The sequence below is a fragment of the Rutidosis leptorrhynchoides genome, chromosome 9, assembly GCF_046630445.1.
Source record: "Rutidosis leptorrhynchoides isolate AG116_Rl617_1_P2 chromosome 9, CSIRO_AGI_Rlap_v1, whole genome shotgun sequence".
In the NCBI taxonomy this organism is placed as follows: Eukaryota; Viridiplantae; Streptophyta; class Magnoliopsida; order Asterales; family Asteraceae; genus Rutidosis; species Rutidosis leptorrhynchoides.
In genome coordinates this window covers 306,343,023-306,366,701 of record NC_092341.1, presented here as the reverse complement: position 1 = coordinate 306,366,701, position 23,679 = coordinate 306,343,023, and the positions used below count along the sequence as shown (strand labels likewise).

The 23,679-nt window shown below is 35.0% G+C and overlaps 2 protein-coding genes across 5 annotated transcripts; one reads left to right on the top strand and one right to left on the bottom strand.

Moving 5' to 3' along the window:
- The first annotated feature begins 983 nt into the window (after positions 1–983).
- LOC139868945 (secreted RxLR effector protein 161-like) lies at positions 984–1,676 on the top strand. The gene has a single exon (XM_071857279.1). The coding sequence runs from the start codon at positions 984–986 to the stop codon at positions 1,674–1,676; it is 693 nt and encodes a 230-aa protein (XP_071713380.1).
- Positions 1,677–7,277: 5,601 nt separating this feature from the next.
- LOC139866915 (F-box/FBD/LRR-repeat protein At4g26340-like) lies at positions 7,278–10,838 on the bottom strand. 4 transcript variants are annotated; one of them, XM_071855208.1, is made up of 6 exons: positions 10,440–10,835; positions 9,695–10,042; positions 8,253–9,092; positions 8,017–8,160; positions 7,663–7,945; positions 7,278–7,534 (listed from the first exon to the last, which is right to left on the bottom strand). In XM_071855208.1, the coding sequence occupies exons 2-5, from the start codon at positions 9,974–9,976 to the stop codon at positions 7,682–7,684; spliced, it is 1,530 nt and encodes a 509-aa protein (XP_071711309.1). In that variant the 5' UTR covers positions 9,977–10,042; positions 10,440–10,835; the 3' UTR covers positions 7,278–7,534; positions 7,663–7,681. The 4 variants fall into 4 exon arrangements, with proteins under 4 accessions (XP_071711309.1, XP_071711310.1, XP_071711308.1 ...); XM_071855209.1 differs by having other exon boundaries at positions 7,278–7,465; XM_071855207.1 differs by having other exon boundaries at positions 7,278–7,945.
- Positions 10,839–23,679: the final 12,841 nt, after the last annotated feature.

The window sequence follows — 23,679 nt, the reverse complement described above, 5'->3', positions numbered from 1 at the left end:
ACCTTATTATTATTAATCTTAAATTAAAATTATAAATATATATAAATATATATTGAGAGAGTAAGAGATAGAAAAAGATGTACATAATTCGGCAGAAAACGTTGCAATTTATAGGACTTGGCCAGCTACAGGCTCTCATGCGATCGCATGACTTTAAGCCTTCCTGGCCATGCGATCGCATGGCCACCTTTTCCTGGTCACAAATGATTCCAAAACGTGGGCTGCGCGTATTTATTTAATATATAATATAATATATATAATTTTATATAATTAATTATATATTATATTATATTCTTGTGCGTTGTTGACTTGTAATTTTAGCTCCGTTGCGTCGCGCGTTGATAGTTGGTTCATGTCCCGGTTCCGGATTTTCGAACGTCCTTGTGTACAATTTAATATCTTGTACTTTGCGTTTCGCGGCTCGTACTCTTGTAACTTTTAGACGTTTCTCATCAATAATTTGAACCACTTTGATTGTATTTTGTACTTTTTAGCTTTTTGGTCGTTTGCGTCTTCAATTCGTCGAATCTGTCTTTTGTCTTCACCTTTTAATATTTAAACGAATATCACTTGTAAATAGAACAATTGCAACTAAAAGCTTGTCTTTCTTGAGGGATAATGCTATGAAATATATGTTCGTTTTTAGCATTATCAGTAAGATTGCACAATACCTTGTCTTTTGTGGTTTTGAGATTTCTAACACGGATTCTAGCTTGTTTGTAAAGAAAGAATTAGGTTTTCATGTTTTGGTGCTATTATATGTTGATGACATGATAATCACCGGAGGAAACGAGTCAGAAATCTCTCGTTTAAGTGATGATCTTTTAGTTCATTTTGAAATGAAGAATCCGGGGGAGATTGGATGTTTTCTTGGCTTGGAAGTTGATAAATTAGAAAACGGGTACTTTATCTCTCAAAGAGGTTATGCAAGAAGTCTCTTGGAACGTTTCAACATGGGGGAGTCAAAGCCTATGACTACTTCAATGGAACCAAACCTCAAAATGAAGAAAGATCAAGGAAAAGGGCTCAAGGATGTGAAGTTGTTCCAACAAAAGGTTGGAAGTTTAATCTATCTAACCATCACAAGACCAGAAATTGCTTACTCGATTGGCATTGTTTCACAATTTATGCAATGTCCAACTAATGTTCATCTTGATGCAGCAAAAAGGATCCTTCGTTATGTGAAAGGATCAATAGGCCACGGCTTGTGGTATAAGAAGTGTGATAAGGTTTTGTTAAATGGTTTTGTGGATGCAGATTGGATGGGAGACGCAACTTCGGGTTACTGTTTTAACATGGGTTCTGCGGTTATTTCATGGTGTAGCAAGAAGCAAGATGTTATTGCTTTGTCTAGCATAGAAGCGGAATACATAGCTGCAACAATGGCGGCTCAAGAATGTACTTGGTTAAGAAGATTGATTGGTGACATACTTGAAAAGGTAGATTATGTTGTCAAATTGAAATGTGACAACGAAAGTGCAATCAAGCTTGCTTCGAATCCTGTGTTTCATGCCCGTACTAAGCATATAGAAATGAGATATCATTTTATTCGTAAAAAGGTTCTTAGCAGGGAGATCGAGCTAGCAAACGTAAGGACAAATGCTCAAGTAGCCGACATCTTTACTAAAGCTCTAATGAAAGTTCATGGAATTTCGAGAGGCGTTGGGGATTGTTGATCGGGAGTTTTCACTAAGGGGGAGTGTTAAAATTAATGCAAACTTTAATCATTTTGGAGCAAGTAGCACAACTACGCCATGTGCCTAGTGTGTTAAGTTGCTTTATGGTGGGCAACTTTTTGTCCATATTTTATGACTTTATTCCATGTGTGTATTAGGTGTAACTCATCAATGATTGATGACTTTATTAGGTGTGTTTATGATTATGTCTTTGCTTTATTTAATATTTAAGCATGTAAGTTGTAACTATTTTGATTCAACGTGAGACAATCCATTACACAAATCAGTTTCCATTCTTATTGTTTCATAATTGTTTACAACACTTCTCATTACTAGCAAGATATCTAGTAATTTTATCTTTGATAGGTGATCTAAAGTATTTCGTCTTGAGTATAGAGTATTAAAGATACAAGAGCGATTACTCGTTAACACTCCGATTAATGTCCAAACCCACCTCGAGTTTAAGTCTAACAAGCTAATAAGAGAATCGATTTCTTGTAAAACGTCGTGGAGTATTACAAACGTTATGAGGTGTTAAATGTAAGTATTGTGAACCTTTTTTGTATTGTTAACACTATGATTAGTTTTTAGGGCGAGCGTAGCTTTTAGTAGTTCTAGTAACTTGGGTGTAAAGGGTACATTACGTTGGGTCCACAAAGATATGATCATGTTCATAAGTGGCATGAAGTAGGTAAAGAACTCATATCATGTTATTGACAAAAACGTGTAGTTAATTGTACTTGTCATTATTCAGCGTATGATACTTTGTCAATACTCTGTTAACGGATTGTTGTTAAGAATATTCTTTAGTATTTGCAGAGTACTAATGATATGTTCTTGGTTTACGGTGGTTTGGAAGAAGAGTTAAGTATTAAGTTTTATACTGATTCTAGTTTCTAAACTGATCAAGATGATTCTCGATCCAGTCACGTTGTTTCTTTGTCATTATGGGCAAGACAATTGATTGAAAGAGCTCTAGGCAGAGCACTATTGAACAATCTACAACAAAAGCAGAATACATTGTTGACTGAGAAGCTGCTCAGAAAGCTGTCTGGATAAGAAAGTTTGTTGTTATACTGAGAGTAGTACACAACATTTAATCTTCTATAATATGTACTGTGATAGTTCGAGTGTTAATATACTTTTGAAAGAATCACATGTACATAAAAGTATCTGGCACATTCTTCAAAAGTTTGACTACATTCATTAAGTCATTAAGAGGAATGATATTAGTATTCTTAAAGGTTCATACAAATGATAATGTGGCTGACCCGTTCACGAAGCCCATGATGCACAACAAGCATGATGATCATGCTAGTAGTATTGGATTTCGTTATGCTGCTGATCTTTTTCATTTGTAATTTAGTATTTGGATATTTTTGGAACATTAAGCAGTTTTATATTAATGAATTGATATATAGTTGGTATGATCGTTTTCATTTATATCACTGTGTTCTATATTAGCATGTTTAATACATGAATAATTGTTGATTATTCAAAATCTCCATAATCGGTCATGTTATGGGAATAACATGAATTAAGATTAATGTGAAATTTTGGCTATATTCATTGATGATGAATAGTTAACTTGTTGAGACCAAAACTCATATGTATTCATTGATGATGAATATTGGAATGACTCAACCATGAGATGTCACTACATGGATCGTAGTCAGTAGTAAATCTTTTAGTGATTATGTTTTTGTGTCCTTAGACTTGAGATGCACGTCCGTCTTGATGAGTGTAGCATTGTATTTTGATATGGTTAAACGCTGTCCTGAATAAGGCTGTTATAAAGGCCATTATTGGGTACAATGTAAAGCCCGTGATAGACACGTGTATGCAATATAGGATTTGTTCCTCTAAAATGTTTGGAGTTAGATACTTTTTGAGCTCCTCGATGAATGAATAAAATATTTGTGTGGCCTCACCCAGATGTAATTAAGATGATACTTAATTAATTTGGTGATCTAATTCAGTTCTAAGATCGAGAAACAAAATTGTTAAACAAATGAGAATGACCGATGATCCATATCTCAAGTTTAACTAAAGTATCTGAAACAAAAGGACGAATGACATTTAACACTTACCATAAACAGTTTCGAGAAACTACCCTCACGTGAATTTGGGGACAATGACGTGTTGCTAGACGCTTACCATTGTTTGTATAGTTACTTGGTGTTGTGCCATGCACAAGTGGTTATCTAATGGCATGTTTGTCCCATCATTGCCTCGAACTCAGGTCTCACCGTGAATACGATTAAGTCGTCCAATTTGGAAACAGTGAAAATTCACGCTAGTCTCACTAGATCGGAAAATCCACCTCGTGGCTATAATTCAGCCTAGTATCACTAGATCAAAAAAATAACAAGGAGTGTTTGCAAGCTTATTGGATGGCATGACTTAAATTTGACGAGTATTTTGGAAAAATTTTGTGCCAACGAATAATGCATGCACACAAGATTCGCTACATTATTAGTTAATTTTTTTTTTTCCAATTGTATATGTCGATTATGTTTGTGATCTAATTTGTTATTTAATTTATAGGATATAAAAATAACAAATACACAAACGTGTATCATTTTAAAACAGTTTTAAAAGATGTCGTCCATATATATTATTTGAGTTTCAAAATCATTTAACATTAAACTCGTTAGAGTTTAACTTATTTTAAAATCATCAATTTTAATCTTTGAAACTCGTTTAGAGTTTTATTTAATGTTTCCATAAAAAAAACATATGTAATTTAAGTCTCAAAATTATTTAACTTTAAACTCGTTAGAGTTTAACTTTTTAAAATCATCAATTTTAATATTTGAAACTCGTTACCGGTTTTATTTAATGTTTTCTTTCAAAAACATTCAGCATATATTATAATCAACAATTATATATAAATGCAAAAATAAAACACAACCATGCATCACACACACATAGCCTAGCTCAAAAATCTTATGCTTGATCCAATGAGCCGACATGAGATCAAGAGGTCAAACTAAGGGTAATATCGTAGCTCCCACTTGATTCAATAACCAAGTGAAAAACTTGACAAACGTCATCGTTGTTAACTTGACATGTTCGCCATCTTCAAGTCAAACTTCACGTTGCATCTATATCTTCAATCTTCATCTTATTACATTTATTTAAAATTGAAAAATACAACTAATCTAATACTTTTACAATTTAGAATAAACATAAATAAATAAATATTATGAAATTGAAAAATAAATAAAATACAACTTTGGCTTCAAAATGACCTTTCTAATAAAATAAATAATCAACATGACATAATATTGCCGTAATCAACAATCACAACAATCACATATAATCAAACACATAGGTCGGAGCATTACGGGCTATGTATGCAATCACAATTTTAATAACTACATTATTAAAACCTATATATGGCTTGTCAATGGTTATAATACATATGTATAACCTTGGAATATAACAATCAACAATTATAATAAATATTCAAGCCATAACAATTAAATCTACAATTTAAAATAGTGATATTCTTTCAATCATATTTGTGCGTCATAAGGTTAAGTCTAAATCAACCGTGTTGACTTTAAAAACCAAAAAGGTTTCGACTTTTACCAATCCACCACAAAGCTAAATCTAAAGAAAATCACGCGACAATTAAGATGGTGTAAAAACGGCTCGGATACCACTATTGCTCTCTCAAAGTGGTATCCGTTAACAATAGATATGAAGTGGATTCACATGCCACTATTCCATCTTAAAGTGGCATATAGCTGCCATATTTGCTCTCTCTAGCCACTATTATTTATTAGTAACCAATAGATATGAAGTGGATTCACATGCCACACATTTTGTAGGTGTGCAAAGACAACAACCGACATATGGAATATGATTGAATACTTTTCAACCCCACTTGGTGATGAACCCTTATCATTATTATTAGCATTTGGTCCCACTCCCCTTTTATCATTATTCTTTATCGACGTGAGGATGAGCCGCCTAGCTAGACTAGGTTCCAAACCTCGAAAAAAAAATTAATAATAAGAATAATAATCTCTTCCGATAAAGACTGGTTATCGTCGACAAAGTTCAATGCCCAAGTCCTGCTCAATTCTTAGGCAAAGCAAGTCACGACGTAAAAAAAAATAAAAAAAATAATAAATAATAAATAAAAAAAAAGTTACGGAAAAGGAAACGCAGTCAAGCAATACGCAACCACATCAACGAATATCAGTCTGCTCGGAAAGAAGAATGTTATTTAGTTTTTAGCGTTTTAATCCAGTTTGACCGTTCATTCCTCTCCCGCTCAAACTGCGGGGGATGTTAACAGATATTAAACATAGACAATATCATATGTAATATCTAGCGTATCTCTTATTAAATATATGCATATCAAGTATTAAATGCAAAGATTGGATTGATAGATAGCAAGAGACATAATCCCTAAAATCAAGGGATATGTGCTCAAATCATGTATTATATATTTGGCTTGTTTGATCAATAAGAATTATGGGTGAATTATAACATTCTAACATACTCGGCATTCCTAGTGTGGCATAATACTAGTGTAGTAGTATGGTGACCTTGACGGGCCTGAACATTGGTTGACCACTGTAAGATCATGTGTCCTTCAGGCATGATTACCAGTGGAGCTCATCACGACCTATGCACAGAGATTAAGGTGAGTGCAAGCTCGGGTTTGACCGCAGTAAGATTAAGCATATTTCGGGATGCAAATAATATCCGAGCTCTTGACCTCAACGCGGAGTTTGAGATGGGTACGAGCTTGGGACGACAAGACTGGTCTATAACGGTGTAATGTATCTCGGTGCGAAAGTTTGGTTAAGCATGAGCGCGACTTTGCTAAGTTTCGAGCTCATAGTGATATCTTGCGCATGTCAGATGAGGTGTCAACTCAATGCGAGAATGTTCTCCTTGTGTCTAAATTGAAAAGTAAATACTCCGTATATCTTAGTTGTCAGCCCTCATAATCCAAATGAAAGATTGCAGTTGAGGTCATTTCTAACACTTGGTAAAGATTTATGATTTCCTAGTGATAACAAGTAACTCGTAAAGGTCAATTGACAATCAAGGCTATTAAGCGTCGTAATGCAATGCACACCATAAATAAGTGAACAAGAATATTAAATACTCAACTACGGCTATTGGTACGTTGGAACCAAACCAATTATGAAGAACCGATTTTTATTTTAACCTATTTCGAGTAATGTTGATGGTTTTTTACCCGGTTTTTTAGGCACCTCTTCCATGGTAAAGCTATTAAATTAAAAGCCATTGTTCTAATGTGGTGGGTATGGATGACAATGGATTGGATATGGACCGGATATGGATCGAGTTATATCTGTTTATTTTTTTCCAATCCATATCCATTTACTTTCAATACATCCATCCATATCAATCGCATTAAGCGGATTAATGGATATCATTCATATGCTTATTAATTTTTTCTACTTTCTACAATATAAACTAACATTCTACTTGGTACAATTAAAAGATTATTGTTTAATGTTTATACAATTTAAAGTCACAAAGTCTTGATAACTTATACAACCAAAAGTAGGTATATAACTTGTTTTATTCATGCATTTTAATTTGCTATAAGTGAAAAATAGGATTAGGATAAAAATGTATGCGGATTTATCAATATTTACACGATTATATATTATGTATAACTTGAAAGTTCAATAGAATGGGTGATCATCAAGGCGATCCCACATGTGCAGTTATATATGTTCCAAGAGTCCAACGCTAGCTTTTGCAAAACGACCACCGATCCTACATTCCTACTATGTGGTGCATCAGCGCACAAAAAGCAACCGGGAAGCAAAATAATTTATAACCCTTACGTACTTCATCTGAATGAACAGTAACTTCATTTTTCTTAGATGATACTATAGTATTTTTTTCTTAAATGATAAATAGTATAATAATATAATATAATATAACTAAACATAATAAAACATATAAAAGTAACAAACATTACTTGAATATTGGAGGGTTACTTAGAGTATGACCAATTCCACACCTGGAGGCAGTATTGATTCCAGGCGCTTAGCAGAAGAGTGAGCATCTAGCTTCATGATACAATCTTTTGAAATTCCAATCACAAATTTTTTGAGTGCATGAGCGATGTCTATAATGTATGCAGCAAGTTCAAAGTCACATTTTCGACCTTTATACCCCACGATTTCAACATGCTTAAGGTGTTCATGCCGATTAGTATAATCCCTTGCCTTTCTCCTTACAACCGCTAAAGTCCAATCTATCTGCAAATAGAATAATTATTTTGCTTGAAAATTATAGCATACTACACTTAAATTGGGCATAGCTTAAGTACCTCGAGTTTAAAACTCTCCATCCTCGGAAATGCATTAACCATGTAAGCCAAATCTAGAAGACAATCATGTTTGTTACCACGAAACATCACTCTTAATTGCTTCACATTTGGTAGCTCATAATAATCCTTAGAATTTACAGGTCCCTGCAAAATAATAAGTACAAAATACTCTAATTCATATTCATATTATTATTATTATTAACGGCCATAAATACATTAGAAGAGGTAGAACTGACCTCGCCATGATATAGAGCAATGGAAAGAGACTGAAGAGATGAGGCACAAGTGGATAATCTGTCAAAAACATTATCACCGATCCACCAATGTACTTGACCCAAATCAACTTTATTAAGTTTTGGAAGATGAGAAAATCTCAAGTCTATCTCTCCACCAGCATAAGTGAATGATTCAAGGTCAAAATCAGATAAATAAATGGATCTAATAGAATATGACTTACGATCCAATATTTCTAAGTGTTCTAATTTAAGAGCTCGCCCACCTACACGTATATGTCTAAGGTCTTGTGGATCACTGATTGTCAATGTCTCAAGATTTGGAGAATTAGATATAATGTTCACAAGAATTGCGTCACTCACAATAACGTTCTTCAAGATAAGTTTTTTAATAGACGCTAGCTCCATCTCAAATAATCTTAAAGGAAAATCATAGCCACTACCACCTAGAGAAGGAAAAATAGATGACAAATTCAGTTCAAGAAACTCAACTTTCTTACTAACCGCAAACTGAAGCCATTGATCTATTAAACTTTTATGTTGAATATCCAAAGAGAAACGAATTCGAAAATCTTCAATCATTGGGTGATTGTAGCTTTGGATGACACTGTTCACCTGGTTGATGTACTTATTGCACTCTGTATTCATGTTAACCGGGAAACTAAAACTTTGATAGCCATGAAAGTTCAATTTGAATGAACCACGCCACAAGGGCCTCCATTTTGTGGAGAGAATGCTAGTGCTTGCCGCTTCCTTTATAGGCAAAAGAGAGAGTATCATAACAAGAACTTCATCCGGCAGTTGGCTTATGAAATCATTTGACTCTGATCTTCGACGAGCCTCCTTCACAAATGAAAGTCATTAATAATAACCTCAACAATCAACACATTAGTTCTTTGTTCATTTTAATGGTTCCTAGTAGTTTTGTATCTAAAATTTCGAAACCCAAATATTCTTCTTTTGTAATATCTTTGATAACTAACATAAACATTTTAATTAAACTTGAATATCATTAGTGATGTCCTAACTAGTGAAAGTTATAAATTTGGATACAAGTCATAGAATCAAACAAGACTGGATATATCAACTCTGTAAACGGGTAGTAAGTATAACATCCAGGAACAGCTAGTGGATTAGGCAATTTGTGAAAGAATAGGTTCAGGTCAAACGGCTGATTTTTGTGTGGATCAAAACTAGCTAATAACTGAAGTTAAATGACTAAAAAATTTATATTAACGGGTGAAAATACACTTCGGTGACATCCAAAGCATTTGACCCATTTCGTTAAAGCAAACCTTTTTCTTATCATATGCATTTGACCAGTTATAACTAAGATATCTCCCAAATCAGCTCAATCATAACTACAAGTGTTACAACAGCTTTGTTTTTCACAGGATTATAAGTCAAGTTTCACAGAATTGAGGTCATTATAGTTAGTTTATTACCTTCTCAGAAGTGAATTTCATGCACCGACATAATACAGGCGTAACAGTACGTTTTGACTCCCCCTTGAACGACTCCAGTTCTTTCGTGAGCCGCAAAATTTCTTCACCTTTTTTTCTTGAGTCGGATTCTAACACAGCTATGTCATCTTGTAAGCCTGAAATAGTTCTGTTCTTCTCCATGTTTGATAACTGTAATTCTTCCAAGTCATGTATCAGCTTATCTACTTTACTGTTAGCAGCTTCAACTTCAGATTTGGTCTCCTTACGAAGCTCTTGCAACATGCTGTCAGTTTTTTTGTATTCGTTCCATGCAAAATCCCTCTCCGCTTTTAAATCAGACTCGTGATGCTGCAAAACAAACATAAACGATCACTGCAGCGCTTAATAAGGTTACTGGTAGGGTGACAAAATGGGCAGGTCATGTAAGTGTTGCGTACTCCACCATTTTTAGCCATAGACCACTAATGTGCATTAGAGTGAGTCTTGTACAAGCTTTAAACTTTATAGTATGTAGTGGTGTATGACTAAAAAATGGTGGTGTACGAATCATAAGAAGATTAAATTAGTTGGTCAAATATGATATAATCATGTTACTTTAGTTGATTTAATTGTTTAAACAGGATAAGTGAGGAGGATTAATTCACACTTCATTAATCATTAAAATTAGACACAATAGATAGATACATTATCATACATATACGTATATGTATGTTAAAAACATAAATCAGAGTAATTTGGGACTCACCTGGAGAATATGTAATTGCTTAACATCAAAAGACCATCTATCATGAGTTTACTGAATTATCTTTTCTAGGGTTTTTCTTTCAATCACAAAGGATTCAATTTTTCGTTGTTGATCTTGTACCCGATTAGCTAGTGTTTTAAATATCATTTTCCATGAATCTTCTCGATTCTTCAAAGTATTATCATCATCAGCTAACGAAACTTTCGGTTCTACCATCTTGTAATTGGATCCAATGTCACAATGAGCACCAACTGTTTGTTGAAATGCCAAGCCGATATCTCTGTTTTGCTATTCTTTAGGGTTAATTAACGCGATAATGTTTACGTCTTGGTGAAATTTAGGGTTTCTGAATTGTTGTGTATGGTAGAAATATGAAAATGGCTGCGGAAAATGGCAGTAGGAAGAAGAATTAATATATCTTGTCTTGGAAATCAAACATCGGATTGAAGAGTTTATACAAGCCTGACAATCTTTTTGTTTTTTCAATTTTTTTTTTCTTTTGTTTTTTTTTTTTTTTTCAAAAAAACAAGGAATTAATTAAAAGAAAGATAAAATTGCTTCGTTAGTCCCTTATCTTTGTCTCAAACAATATTGATAACCTTTTTTTTTATTTTTGCCCTTGTTGACCTTCATCTATCATTTTTTGCACGGTTAACCCCGTCACTAATTTTTGTTACTTATCAGCAGTTAAGCATACAATTATTCTTCATTTTTTTGGATAAAAATGAGTTTATTAGCTCTGCAACTCCAAATGAAGATAAATTCATAAGCTCAAGAACTAAAATAAGATTAGGTATGCTTACATTCAAATTTGCAACTCAAAAATTAAATTTGGGACTGCAAACAGAAAATAAGAATCATATCTCAAAAATTAAAACTCTAATGATTCGAATTGTATGCCTTTTTCTTCCCATCACCACCTGAAATCCCCGCCTACAAACAACAAAGTGCAACCCTTACCACTGTCGGCGTACATCCTTCAGGATTTAAAAATCAAAACCAAGACCACCAAATGAGTTTGATTCGAAATGAATTCAATGATTCCAAGTGCTTTACAAAATTAATAACTATTTAAGTATTTATTACAAAATTTTGGGTAATCGCTTTCATTTATGGCTCAGATCTGGTTATGATGGTGGTTTATGATGTCGATGGCGACGATGGTGGTTTATGACGTCGATGGTAAGCATATAGACCATATCGATATATACTTCAGCTACAGCTTATTCCCCCTAATTTAATTTTAGTTGTTTTCTAATGACACCCTTTTTGGGTTAGACATGATACTTCTTTTTAGTTTACTATAAAAGATGATAATTTTTTTTTTTTTTTTTTTTTTTTGAAAAGCTAACTTTTTATTATATAAACACCAAGAATAGATCGCCAAGATTACATCACTAAAACACCAAAAGTTCACTAGCGGAACTAGAAATACATCAAAGAAGACTTCACTGTGAAGCTAAACCTTAATATAACTAGACACCAATAGATCCAAACTAAACGAACGCCAAAGAATACGGATTCGATTTCCAATCTTCAAAGCTGATGTGGAACTTTTTACTCCTTGAAGTGAACCACGAATGCGATATGACTCTAACCTTTGCCATTTAGTCTTCTTTAAGGACGACGTTGCGCTTTTCGGAAGGCAATGCACTAGTCTGTTTCTCCAATACGAGCCAAAGTAAAGTATATATAGACGCGAAGCATACCATACTAAGCTCTTTAGACTCCATAGAAAAATTTGCTTCACTGTAAAAGATGATGTTATAAAGTTATGGCTTTGATTTTAAAATTTTTAATAATTTGGTTTGTGAATTGAGGTTGAAGATGATGGTGGCAATTTTTAGGAGTTGATGGTTATATTGATGACAAAATAGGAGTGGACGAATATAGCCTCACATGCTTAGCACGTGAGGAAACTTAACGGCTGGTAAGTAACAGAAGTTAGTAACGAGGTCAATCCTGTCAAAAAATGTTATATGAGGGTCAACGAAGTCAAAATAAAAGAAAAAGGTTACCTTTATCGTTTGAAACAAAGATGAGGGACCAATGGCGCAATTTTGTTTAAAAGAAACGACAAGACGCATTAAAACGTGATTTAAGTTAAAAGTACAATACGAGGCACCCGGATTCTTCCGTGAAGGAACATTAAGGACCTAAAGCGAAAATAACAATCGGTATAAAACTAAACTAGTGACAACAAATTAGATTCGATATTCTAACCCAATAAAATAGATGACGATGGCATAATTTTGCCTCGTAGACAAGAGAAAGCTTTCAACTTGATAAAATTAAAAACGTTTTTCTAACATGAAAAATCCCTTGAAATATGTCTTTAGCCTTTAGCTTGATACATCCTTAACAAAAAAAAAAAAATGGCGAAAATATTAATATTAGTAGATATAATAGATCAAAGATCCGGTGGAACAACATTGAGCAGATCATAACGATCTCTTGTAGGAGTACTTGGTCACAAACGACCAAACTCATTGACTCTCATTCAATTCGTTCTAAACACTATGAACAACAACATTGAAAAATTGAGCGAACACTATTGAGATTACAATTGAAAAAACATAAAAACAATCTATCAAACCTAATCCTAAAACATACACATAACCTCGATCCCATATCTAACTCCGCATTCACTCCTCGTAAACAGCAAAATCAAACCATTCACCGGGCAACCCAAAAACACCTAACCCGGGACCTATTTTCAAAGTCAGTAAAATCAACAACGCCGACAACAACAACACCAACACCGATTGGTAGCTGCCAACAGTAGCAGCCGCCGCCTTTATTACGGTAGGCTACCGACTATCATTAGCTACTGCCAATAGCTGTCAGCAGCAACTAGTGGCCGCCTGGCAGCCACCAATCGCACAAGTAGCAACCACCTACCACTATGTGTAGCCACCAACCGCCACCACAAACCACATCGACCACTAGCGTCCATACTTGGCCGCCAGCAGTCACCAACATCCCAAAGTAGTTGCCAGCATCCAAAAAATCTCCGGAGTCCATAGGTTTCAACACATAAAACACAACAACCACCCTACCATCGATTATAAGCCTACATCCTGAAAACCAGAATCTCTTACATAAATGGTGTAAGACCCTGAATTTTGTGCATCAGAAAGTGTTCTAAAGTGTCTGTAAATGTGTGCATCAGAAACTGCCACTAAAAGTCAACTTAACACTTATGCAATTTCAGAATTTGCGTCTGAATCTACATCAGAAAACTGTGTCGCCTTACTTTTCAGTCAAAGTGCGCGGTGCGCGTTTATATACGCGGCGCGCAAAAGGACCTGACTGATATCGGCTAAAAAGTCACATTTTCACCCCGGTATTAAAACCCAAAAACAATAAAGTTCCAAACTTTATCGCCAAAATACCCACTTTGTCAGTTAAAATTGAAGATCAAGTGATTATGAAGACGGTGCAAAAAGAATCAAGAGAATCGGAGCTAAAACGAAGATTCTAGAACGAAAACGGTGAAAGACAAGAAATCAAGTTACGATCCAGTAAATCAGCAAGCCAAACGGCTTGCCACAAGGCTAAGGCAAACGGGCACAAGAAATGGGCCACCAGGCAAACGGCCCCTGCAAACGGCTTGCCAAATGGCCTGCCAGCCGTTTGCAGGCCAATTTCACTTCTATTTAAAGGGTCTTTGTCATCCATTTTTACACACACTTCAATTCACTTCTTTCTCTCTCTCTCTCTCTCTCTCTCTTTCTACAATATTAGTCATACTTTCAAGGCCTTCAACTCCATGCAGGAAATCTAGTTCCCGGAGAAGAACGCCGAAGATTGTATTAGGAGCGGTCTGGAGTTTTAAAGTTGTCACTTTTGTATTCGGAACTCGTTTAATCTACTGGTACTTATATCATTTGTCTTTATATAATGTTTTCCATTATTGTGCTTTATGATATTGTCGCCATAATTAGAGAGTAGTTATCTTTAGTGTATGTTATGATGTTGTCAGTTATAATGCCGAAATAATATTATGGCTTGCGTATGTTGTCGAGATGCTTTCCGATTATGCTTTAAACTCAATCGCTTTTCCAACTAATAGAACGTAGTTATTGGCTCTGTTATTGAGAAGTCGCGAACCCCAATTCAGAGTACACTATCTGTGTCACCCCTTGGTAAGAGAAGTCTATCGGATACAACGTAAGTTTGACTGAGGCACACCGGTTGTAGTAACTCCACCGAGCCTTGGATTCCAATGAGGACTCTTTTGTAGTGAAACATCTAACTAGACCCCTAGTACATTGTCGGTCCTAGACCATGCTAGTGTAGTCACCAAGCATATAAACTTCGTATGTGCACGCTAAAGCACAACGGTTATTGTAAGCTGTACCTCTGCTAAGTAAGGCCATGGAACCCGATCAGTGCTGATTAGTACACTTCACCATAACGCGGTCTCAAGCATTGCACCCCGCTTGAGGGATTTTTGGTTAATTAAGGAACTGTTTGTTTAAACACATAAAGGATTGGACCGTTAGGATAACCAAACGTGTTCATGGAAGTCAAAACCGACTTGGCCATGGTGTTCTTTATGTTAAACTCTTTTTAAGGGTCTAACTACCCTTTAAACCCAATCATTAATGAAAGCATCGAAGCACATCACGTCTCTCGGATACGGCAAACCCCTGTATTCTATTATGCTTAAGGAAGTTTAGACCTTTGTGGAATGTTAATACGTCACCCAACCGAGTCGCTCAATTGGATGAACCGCCCGAATGTGTATGCCTGTAATCAGACTGCACGGGCGTCTGGGGTAAGGGACGTTGCTGTCTATTCAGAATCTTCAAGCCTATTGCATTACCCAGTGACATATCTTATGACAGGGGCGTTTAGGACCAGCATAATGAATACAAGGTCACTACATATTCATGAGCCAGCATTCCATAGTCTCGGTAAAGTAACTGATGAAATCATAGTATGCGCTTGTTTTAACCTTATCTGAATTACAAATTTTATCGCATTTACTTTACTTTATCTTAAAAACTAGAAAATCCAAAATTAGGTAACAAACCAATACTCCTTTACCTTATGATTATCTTAAGCTTTAATTATAGGTTCGATTCTACTAATATCTTAAAAATATGCTCCTAGATCATACTTCTCTTACTCATAATAAGGAATAGTACGATTCAGGCCCGCTAAATATAAATTTAACACTATTGGTCGCTACCTTGATTAGCTGATTCTGACGTTGTGTGACCTGACGACACTGCATAAATAAAACCATCCGTTTTGGCCGTGTCATTGTGGCCGCATCACTGACAACATGCCTTCCTTATTTTAAGATTTTTAAAGGGGTTTTTTGGTCTTTTCACTTTGAGGTCGGGTTTTATACCCCAAAACTGATCCCAATCTCATTCTTATCCTCTTTTTCACCAACCAAACCTTAGAGAGAGAAAGAAGGGTTTCTAGAGAGAGGAAGCTTAAGTGGGTAAATATGGTGGTGATATTTGCCCAAATTGGAAGCGGGTCTTGGTTCTCCTTGATGTTACTAGCTACTAGCTCGGTTTTGAAGTTGAGGTAAACCCTAGATTCAATTTAATTACTTCGATTTTGATTTGGGGTTAGGGTTTGTGCTAGTTAGGGTTATAAATCCCATTTCTTGTGAAATTTGGGGGTTTTGAGTATTGTTAGTGTATGTAAGCCTAATTATTGTGGGTTTAGGGTAAAATGAAAAATTTGAAAGTATGTGTCATGGTTTGGGTGTTAAATCACTAGGTTGTAAGTGTATTAGTGTTTGATGTTCTTAAGAACAAGTTTGCTAGTCAAAGTGGGTGTTGACTTTGATTTGGTGTCAAACTAAGTTTCGAGCCAAGTTTTAGTGAATCAAGTATGTAAATACTTAGTTTAGTTGTTAATTGGTGTTTTAGAAATGTAATCACTAGCCATTAGTGATTATGGACGTTTTGTGACTTGTGTTAAAATGGGTAATTGAATTGGGTCAAAGTTGATGATGACACTAGTTTTGGTCAATGGATGTTTAAACACTTGTGTTAAGTGTTAAATGACGTTTTTGGAAGCAATCACTCATGATAAGTGATTTCGATTCCAAATGGTGTTTTTAACATAAGTCAAACGTGGTCAAACGCAATATGGGTCAATATTGCACGTGTTGTGATTTTTATGTAAATGGCGGTTTGAAATGATAGCTACCTAAGTAGTAATCTAGTATCGGGACCTAGATTGGTCTAATTGGTGTCAAGTATAATTTGAGTTAAATTGTACTTTGTAGAGTGGGTTTTAATTACCACCCGAAGTGGTAATTGGTTTGTGTCCACTAGGTGTTAAATGGGCGGGTTTTGGTGAGCAAGGTGTGATCCCTCAGCTAAGGGATGTTTGTGTCGGGTTCTCTTTTAGAGAATGATTATTTATGTGCATATTGTTCCTATGTGTGATATAGGTGGTTACTTGCTCGAATTTGAGGATGGAGATCATGTTGTACATGACTTGTGTGGGCAATCCAAGGTGAGTGGAATAATTATACATGTATGTATATAGTGTATTTATTTGTGTGCTATGGTATGAACCAAGGAGCCGGTAGTGCCATAGCATGTGCGAGTGTGCTATGATGTGAACCAAAGAGCCGGTAGCATCATGGTATGTGTGTTGTAGTGTGAACCAAGGAGCCGGTAGCACTATAGCACGAGTTGTTAATGAAATGTCCCGTTCTTATTGATTAAAAACGTTCCATATTAATTGATTTCGTTGCGAGGTTTTGACCTCTATATGAGACGTTTTTCAAAGACTGCATTCATTTTAAAACAAACCATAACCTTTATTTCATCAATAAAGGTTTAAAAAGCTTTACGTTGATTATCAAATAATGATAATCTAAAATATCATGTTTACACACGACCATTACATAATGGTTTACAATACAAATATGTTACAACAAAATAAGTTTCTTGAATGCAGTTTTTACACAATATCATACAAGCATGGACTCCAAATCTCGTCCTTATTTAAGTATGCGACAGCGGAAGCTCTTAATAATCACCTGAGAATAAACATGCTTAAAACGTCAACAAAAATGTTGGTGAGTTATAGGTTTAACCTATATATATCAAATCATAATAATAGACCACAAGATTTCATATTTCAATACACATCCCATACATAGAGATAAAAATCATTCATATGGTGAACACCTGGTAACCGACATTAACAAGATGCATATATAAGAATATCCCCATCATTCCGGGACACCCTTCGGATATGATATAAATTTCGAAGTACTAAAGCATCCGGTACTTTGGATGGGGTTTGTTAGGCCCAATAGATCTATCTTTAGGATTCGCGTCAATTAGGGTGTCTGTTCCCTAATTCTTAGATTACCAGACTTAATAAAAAGGGGCATATTCGATTTCGATAATTCAACCATAGAATGTAGTTTCACGTACTTGTGTCTATTTTGTAAATCATTTATAAAACCTGCATGTATTCTCATCCCAAAAATATTAGATTTTAAAAGTGGGACTATAACTCACTTTCACAGATTTTTACTTCGCCGGGAAGTAAGACTTGGCCACTGGTTGATTCACGAACCTATAACAATATATACATATATATCAAAGTATGTTCAAAATATATTTACAACACTTTTAATATATTTTGATGTTTTAAGTTTATTAAGTCAGCTGTCCTCGTTAGTAACCTACAACTAGTTGTCCACAGTTAGATGTACAGAAATAAATCGATAAATATTATCTTGAATCAATCCACGACCCAGTGTATACGTATCTCAGTATTGATCACAACTCAAACTATATATATTTTGGAATCAGCCTCAACCCTGTATAGCTAACTCCAACATTCACATATAGAGTGTCTATGGTTGTTCCGAAATATATATAGATTTTCGACATGATAGGTCGAAACATTGTATACGTGTCTATGGTATCTCAAGATTACATAATATACAATACAAGTTGATTAAGTTATGGTTGGAATAGATTTGTTACCAATTTTCACGTAGCTAAAATGAGAAAAATTATCCAATCTTGTTTTACCCATAACTTCTTCATTTTAAATCCGTTTTGAGTGAATCAAATTGCTATAGTTTCATATTGAACTCTATTTTATGAATCTAAATAGAAAAAGTATAGGTTTAAAGTCAGAAAAATAAGTTACAAGTCGTTTTTGTAAAGGTAGTCATTTCAGTCGAAAGAACGACGTCTCGATGACCATTTTAGAAAACATACTTCCACTTTGAGTTTAACCATAATTTTTGGATATAGTTTCATGTTCATAATAAAAATCATTTTCTCAGAATAAAAACTTTTAAATCAAAGTTTATCATAGTTTTTAATTAACTAACCCAAAACAGCCCGCGGTGTTACTACGACGGCGTAAATCCGGTTTTACGGTGTTTTTCGTGTTTCCAGGTTTTAAATCATTAAGTTAGCATACCATATAGATATAGAACATGTGTTTAGTTGATTTTAAAAGTCAATTTAGAAGGATTAACTTTTGTTTGCGAACAAGTTTAGAATTAACTAAACTATGTTCCAGTGATTACAAGTTTAAACCTTCGAATAAGATAGCTTTATATGTATGAATCAAATGATGTTATGAACATCATTACTACCTTAAGTTCCTTGGATAAACCTACTGGAAAAGAGAAAAATGGATCTAGCTTCAACGGATTCTTGGATGGCTCGAAGTTCTTGAAGCAGAATCATGACACGAAAACAAGTTCAAGTAAGATCATCACTTGAAATAAGATTGTTATAGTTATAGAAATTGAACCAAAGTTTAAATATGATTATTAACTTGTATTAGAATGATAACCTACTATAAGAAACAAAGATTTCTTGAGGTTGGATGATCACCTTACAAGATTGGAAGTGAGCTAGCAAACTTGAAAGTATTCTGGATTTTATGTAACTAGAACTTGTAGAATTTATGAAGAACACTTAGAACTTGAAGATAGAACTTGAGAGAGATCAATTAGATGAAGAAAATTGAAGAATGAAAGTGTTTGTAGGTGTTTTTGGTCGTTGGTGTATGGATTAGATATAAAGGATATGTAATTTTGTTTTCATGTAAATAAGTCATGAATGATTACTCATATTTTTGTAATTTTATGAGATATTTCATGCTAGTTGCCAAATGATGGTTCCCACATGTGTTAGGTGACTCACATGGGCTGCTAAGAGCTGATCATTGGAGTGTATATACCAATAGTACATACATCTAAAAGCTGTGCATTGTACGAGTACGAATACGAGTGCATACGAGTAGAATTGTTGATGAAACTGAACGAGGATGTAATTGTAAGCATTTTTGTTAAGTAGAAGTATTTTGATAAGTGTATTGAAGTCTTTCAAAAGTGTATAAATACATATTAAAACACTACATGTATATACATTTTAACTGAGTCGTTAAGTCATCGTTAGTCGTTACATGTAAGTGTTGTTTTGAAACCTTTAGGTTAACGATCTTGTTAAATGTTGTTAACCCAATGTTTATAATATCAAATGAGATTTTAAATTATTATATTATCATGATATTATCATGTATGAATATCTCTTAATATGATATATATACATTAAATGTCTTTACAACGATAATCGTTACATATATGTCTCGTTTAAAAATCATTAAGTTAGTAGTCTTGTTTTTACATATGTAGTTCATTGTTAATATACTTAATGATATGTTTACTTATCATAGTATCATGTTAACTATATATATATATATCCATATATATGTCATCATATAGTTTTTACAAGTTTTAACGTTCGTGAATCACCGGTCAACTTGGGTGGTCAATTGTCTATATGAAACATATTTCAATTAATCAAGTCTTAACAAGTTTGATTGCTTAACATGTTGGAAACATTTAATCATGTAAATATCAATCTCAATTAATATATATAAACATGGAAAAGTTCGGGTCACTACAGTACCTACCCGTTAAATAAATTTCGTCCCGGAATTTTAAGCTGTTGAAGGTGTTGACGAATCTTATGGAAATAGATGCGGGTATTTCTTCTTCATCTGATCTTCACGCTCCCAGGTGAACTCGGGTCCTCTACGAGCATTCCATTGAACCTTAACAATTGGTATCTTGTTTTGCTTAAGTCTTTTAACCTCACGATCCATTATTTCGACGGGTTCTTCGATGAATTGAAGTTTTTCGTTGATTTGGATTTCATCTAACGGAATAGTGAGATCTTCTTTAGCAAAACATTTTTTCAAATTCGAGACGTGGAAAGTGTTATGTACAGCCGCGAGTTGTTGAGGTAACTCAAGTCGGTAAGCTACTGGTCCGACACGATCAATAATCTTGAATGGTCCAATATATCTTGGATTTAATTTCCCTCGTTTACCAAATCGAACAATGCCTTTCCAAGGTGCAACTTTAAGTATGACCATCTCTCCAATTTCAAATTCTATATCTTTTCTTTTAATGTCAGCGTAGCTCTTTTTTCGACTTTGGGCGGTTTTCAACCGTTGTTGAATTTGGATGATCTTCTCGGTAGTTTCTTGTATAATCTCCGGACCCGTAATCTGTCTATCCCCCACTTCACTCTAACAAATCGGAGACCTGCACTTTCTACCATAAAGTGCTTCAAACGGCGCCATCTCAATGCTTGAATGGTAGCTGTTGTTGTAGGAAAATTCTGCTAACGGTAGATGTCGATCCCAACTGTTTCCAAAATCAATAACACATGCTCGTAGCATGTCTTCAAGCGTTTGTATCGTCCTTTCGCTCTGCCCATCAGTTTATGGATGATAGGCAGTACTCATGTCTAGACGAGTTCCTAATGCTTGCTGTAATGTCTGCCAGAATCTTGAAATAAATCTGCCATCCCTATAAGAGATAATAGAGATTGGTATTCCATGTCTGGAGACGACTTCCTTCAAATACAGTCGTGCTAACTTCTCCATCTTGTCATCTTCTCTTATTGGCAGGAAGTGTGCTGATTTGGTGAGACGATCAACTATTACCCAAATAGTATCAAAACCACTTGCAGTCCTTGGCAATTTAGTGATGAAATCCATGGTAATGTTTTTCCATTTCCATTCTGGGATTTCCGGTTGTTGAAGTAGACCTGATGGTTTCTGATGCTCAGCTTTGACCTTAGAACACGTCAAACATTCTCCTACGTATTTAGCAGCATCGGCTTTCATACCCGGCCACCAAAAATGTTTCTTGAGATCCTTGTACATCTTCCCCGTTCCAGGATGTATTGAGTATCTGGTTTTATGAGCTTCTCTAAGTACCATTTCTCTCATATCTCCAAATTTTGGTACCCAAATCCTTTCAGCCCTATACCGGGTTCCGTCTTCCTGAATATTAAGATGCTGCTCCGATCCTTTGGGTATTTCATCCTTTAAATTTCCCTCTTTTAAAACTCCTTGTTGCGCCTCCTTTATTTGAGTAGTAAGGTTATTATGAATCATTATATTCATAGATTTTACTCGAATGGGTTCTCTGTCCTTCCTGCTCAAGGCATCGGCTACCACATTTGCCTTCCCCGGGTGGTAACGAATCTCAAAGTCATAATCATTCAACAATTCAATCCACCTACGCTGCCTCATATTCAGTTGTTTCTGATTAAATATGTGTTGAAGACTTTTGTGGTCGGTATATATAATACTTTTGACCCCATATAAGTAGTGCCTCCAAGTCTTTAATGCAAAAACAACCGCGCCTAATTCCAAATCATGCGTCGTATAATTTTGCTCGTGAATCTTCAATTGTCTAGACGCATAAGCAATCACCTTCGTTCGTTGCATTAATACACAACCGAGACCTTGCTTTGATGCGTCACAATAAATCACAAAATCATCATTCCCTTCAGGAAATGACAATATAGGTGCTGTAGTTAGCTTTTTCTTCAATAACTGAAACGCTTTCTCTTGTTCATCCTTCCATTCAAATTTCTTCCCGTTATGCGTTAATGCAGTCAAGGGTTTTGCTATTCTGGAAAAGTCTTGGATGAACCTTCTGTAGTAACCAGCTAATCCTAAAAACTGGCGTATGTGTTTCGGAGTTTTCGGGGTTTCCCACTTTTCAACAGTTTCTATCTTTGCCGGATCCACCTTAATACCTTCTTTGTTCACTATGTGACCGAGGAATTGAACTTCTTCCAACCAAAATGCACACTTTAAAAACTTAGCGTACAATTCTTCCTTCCTCAATACTTCTAACACTTTTCTCAAATGTTCACCGTGTTCTTGGTCATTCTTTGAGTAAATAAGTATGTCATCAATGAAAATAATGACAAACTTGTCAAGGTATGGTCCACACACTCGGTTCATAAGGTCCATGAACACAGCTGGTGCATTAGTTAAACCAAACGGCATGACCATAAACTCGTAATGACCGTAACGTGTTCTGAAAGCAGTCTTTGGAATATCATCTTCTTTCACCCGCATCTGATGATACCCGGAACGTAAGTCAATCTTTGAATAAACAGACGAGCCTTGTAGTTGATCAAATAAGTCGTCAATTCTCGGTAGTGGGTAGCGGTTCTTGATGGTAAGTTTGTTCAACTCTCGGTAGTCGATACACAACCTGAATGTACCATCTTTCTTCTTAACAAACAAAACAGGAGCTCCCCACGGTGATGTGCTTGGTCGAATGAAACCACGCTCTAAAAGTTCTTGTAATTGGCTTTGCAGTTCTTTCATCTCGCTGGGTGCAAGTCTGTAAGGAGCACGAGCTATTGGTGCAGCTCCTAGTACAAGATCTATTTGAAATTCAACGGATCGATGTGGGGGTAATCCCGGTAATTCTTTCGGAAATACATCAGGAAATTCTTTTGCAATGGGAACATCATTGTTGCTCTTTTCTTCAGTTTGTACTTTCTCGACGTGTGCTAGAACAGCATAGCAACCTTTTCTGTGACGACCCGGAAATTTTTGACCAAATTTAAACTTTAATCTTTATATTATTCTGACACAAAAAGCAAAGTTTGTTAAGTTAAATCTCAAAAATTTTAAACTGTGTTCATACATTCATTATAACCTCGACCAAATTCCGACGATTCACGAACCGTTATATATAAATAGATATGTATATGTATATATATATATTATAACTTGAGAATATTAATAAAGTATTAAACGTATAATACTTTACACGAACGTATTTGTTTCAATATGATTTTTGACGAAATAAAAAAAATATATTAAATGATTGAATTATCAGAAACATTGAATTATGATTACAAGTCTCTGTTGAGAGGTCCACTAT

Coding starts and splice junctions, on each gene's coding strand:
- LOC139868945 (XM_071857279.1), top strand. CDS start 984: ATGGAACCAAACCTCAAAATGAAGAAAGATCAAGGAAAAGGGCTCAAG.
- LOC139866915 (XM_071855207.1), bottom strand. CDS start 9,976: ATGTTGCAAGAGCTTCGTAAGGAGACCAAATCTGAAGTTGAAGCTGCT. Junction 9,093..9,694: donor TGAAATTCACTTCTGAGAAG/GTAATAAACTAA, acceptor TCATTTGTGAAG/GAGGCTCGTCGAAGATCAGA. Junction 8,161..8,252: donor TTGCTCTATATCATGGCGAG/GTCAGTTCTACC, acceptor ATTATTTTGCAG/GGACCTGTAAATTCTAAGGA.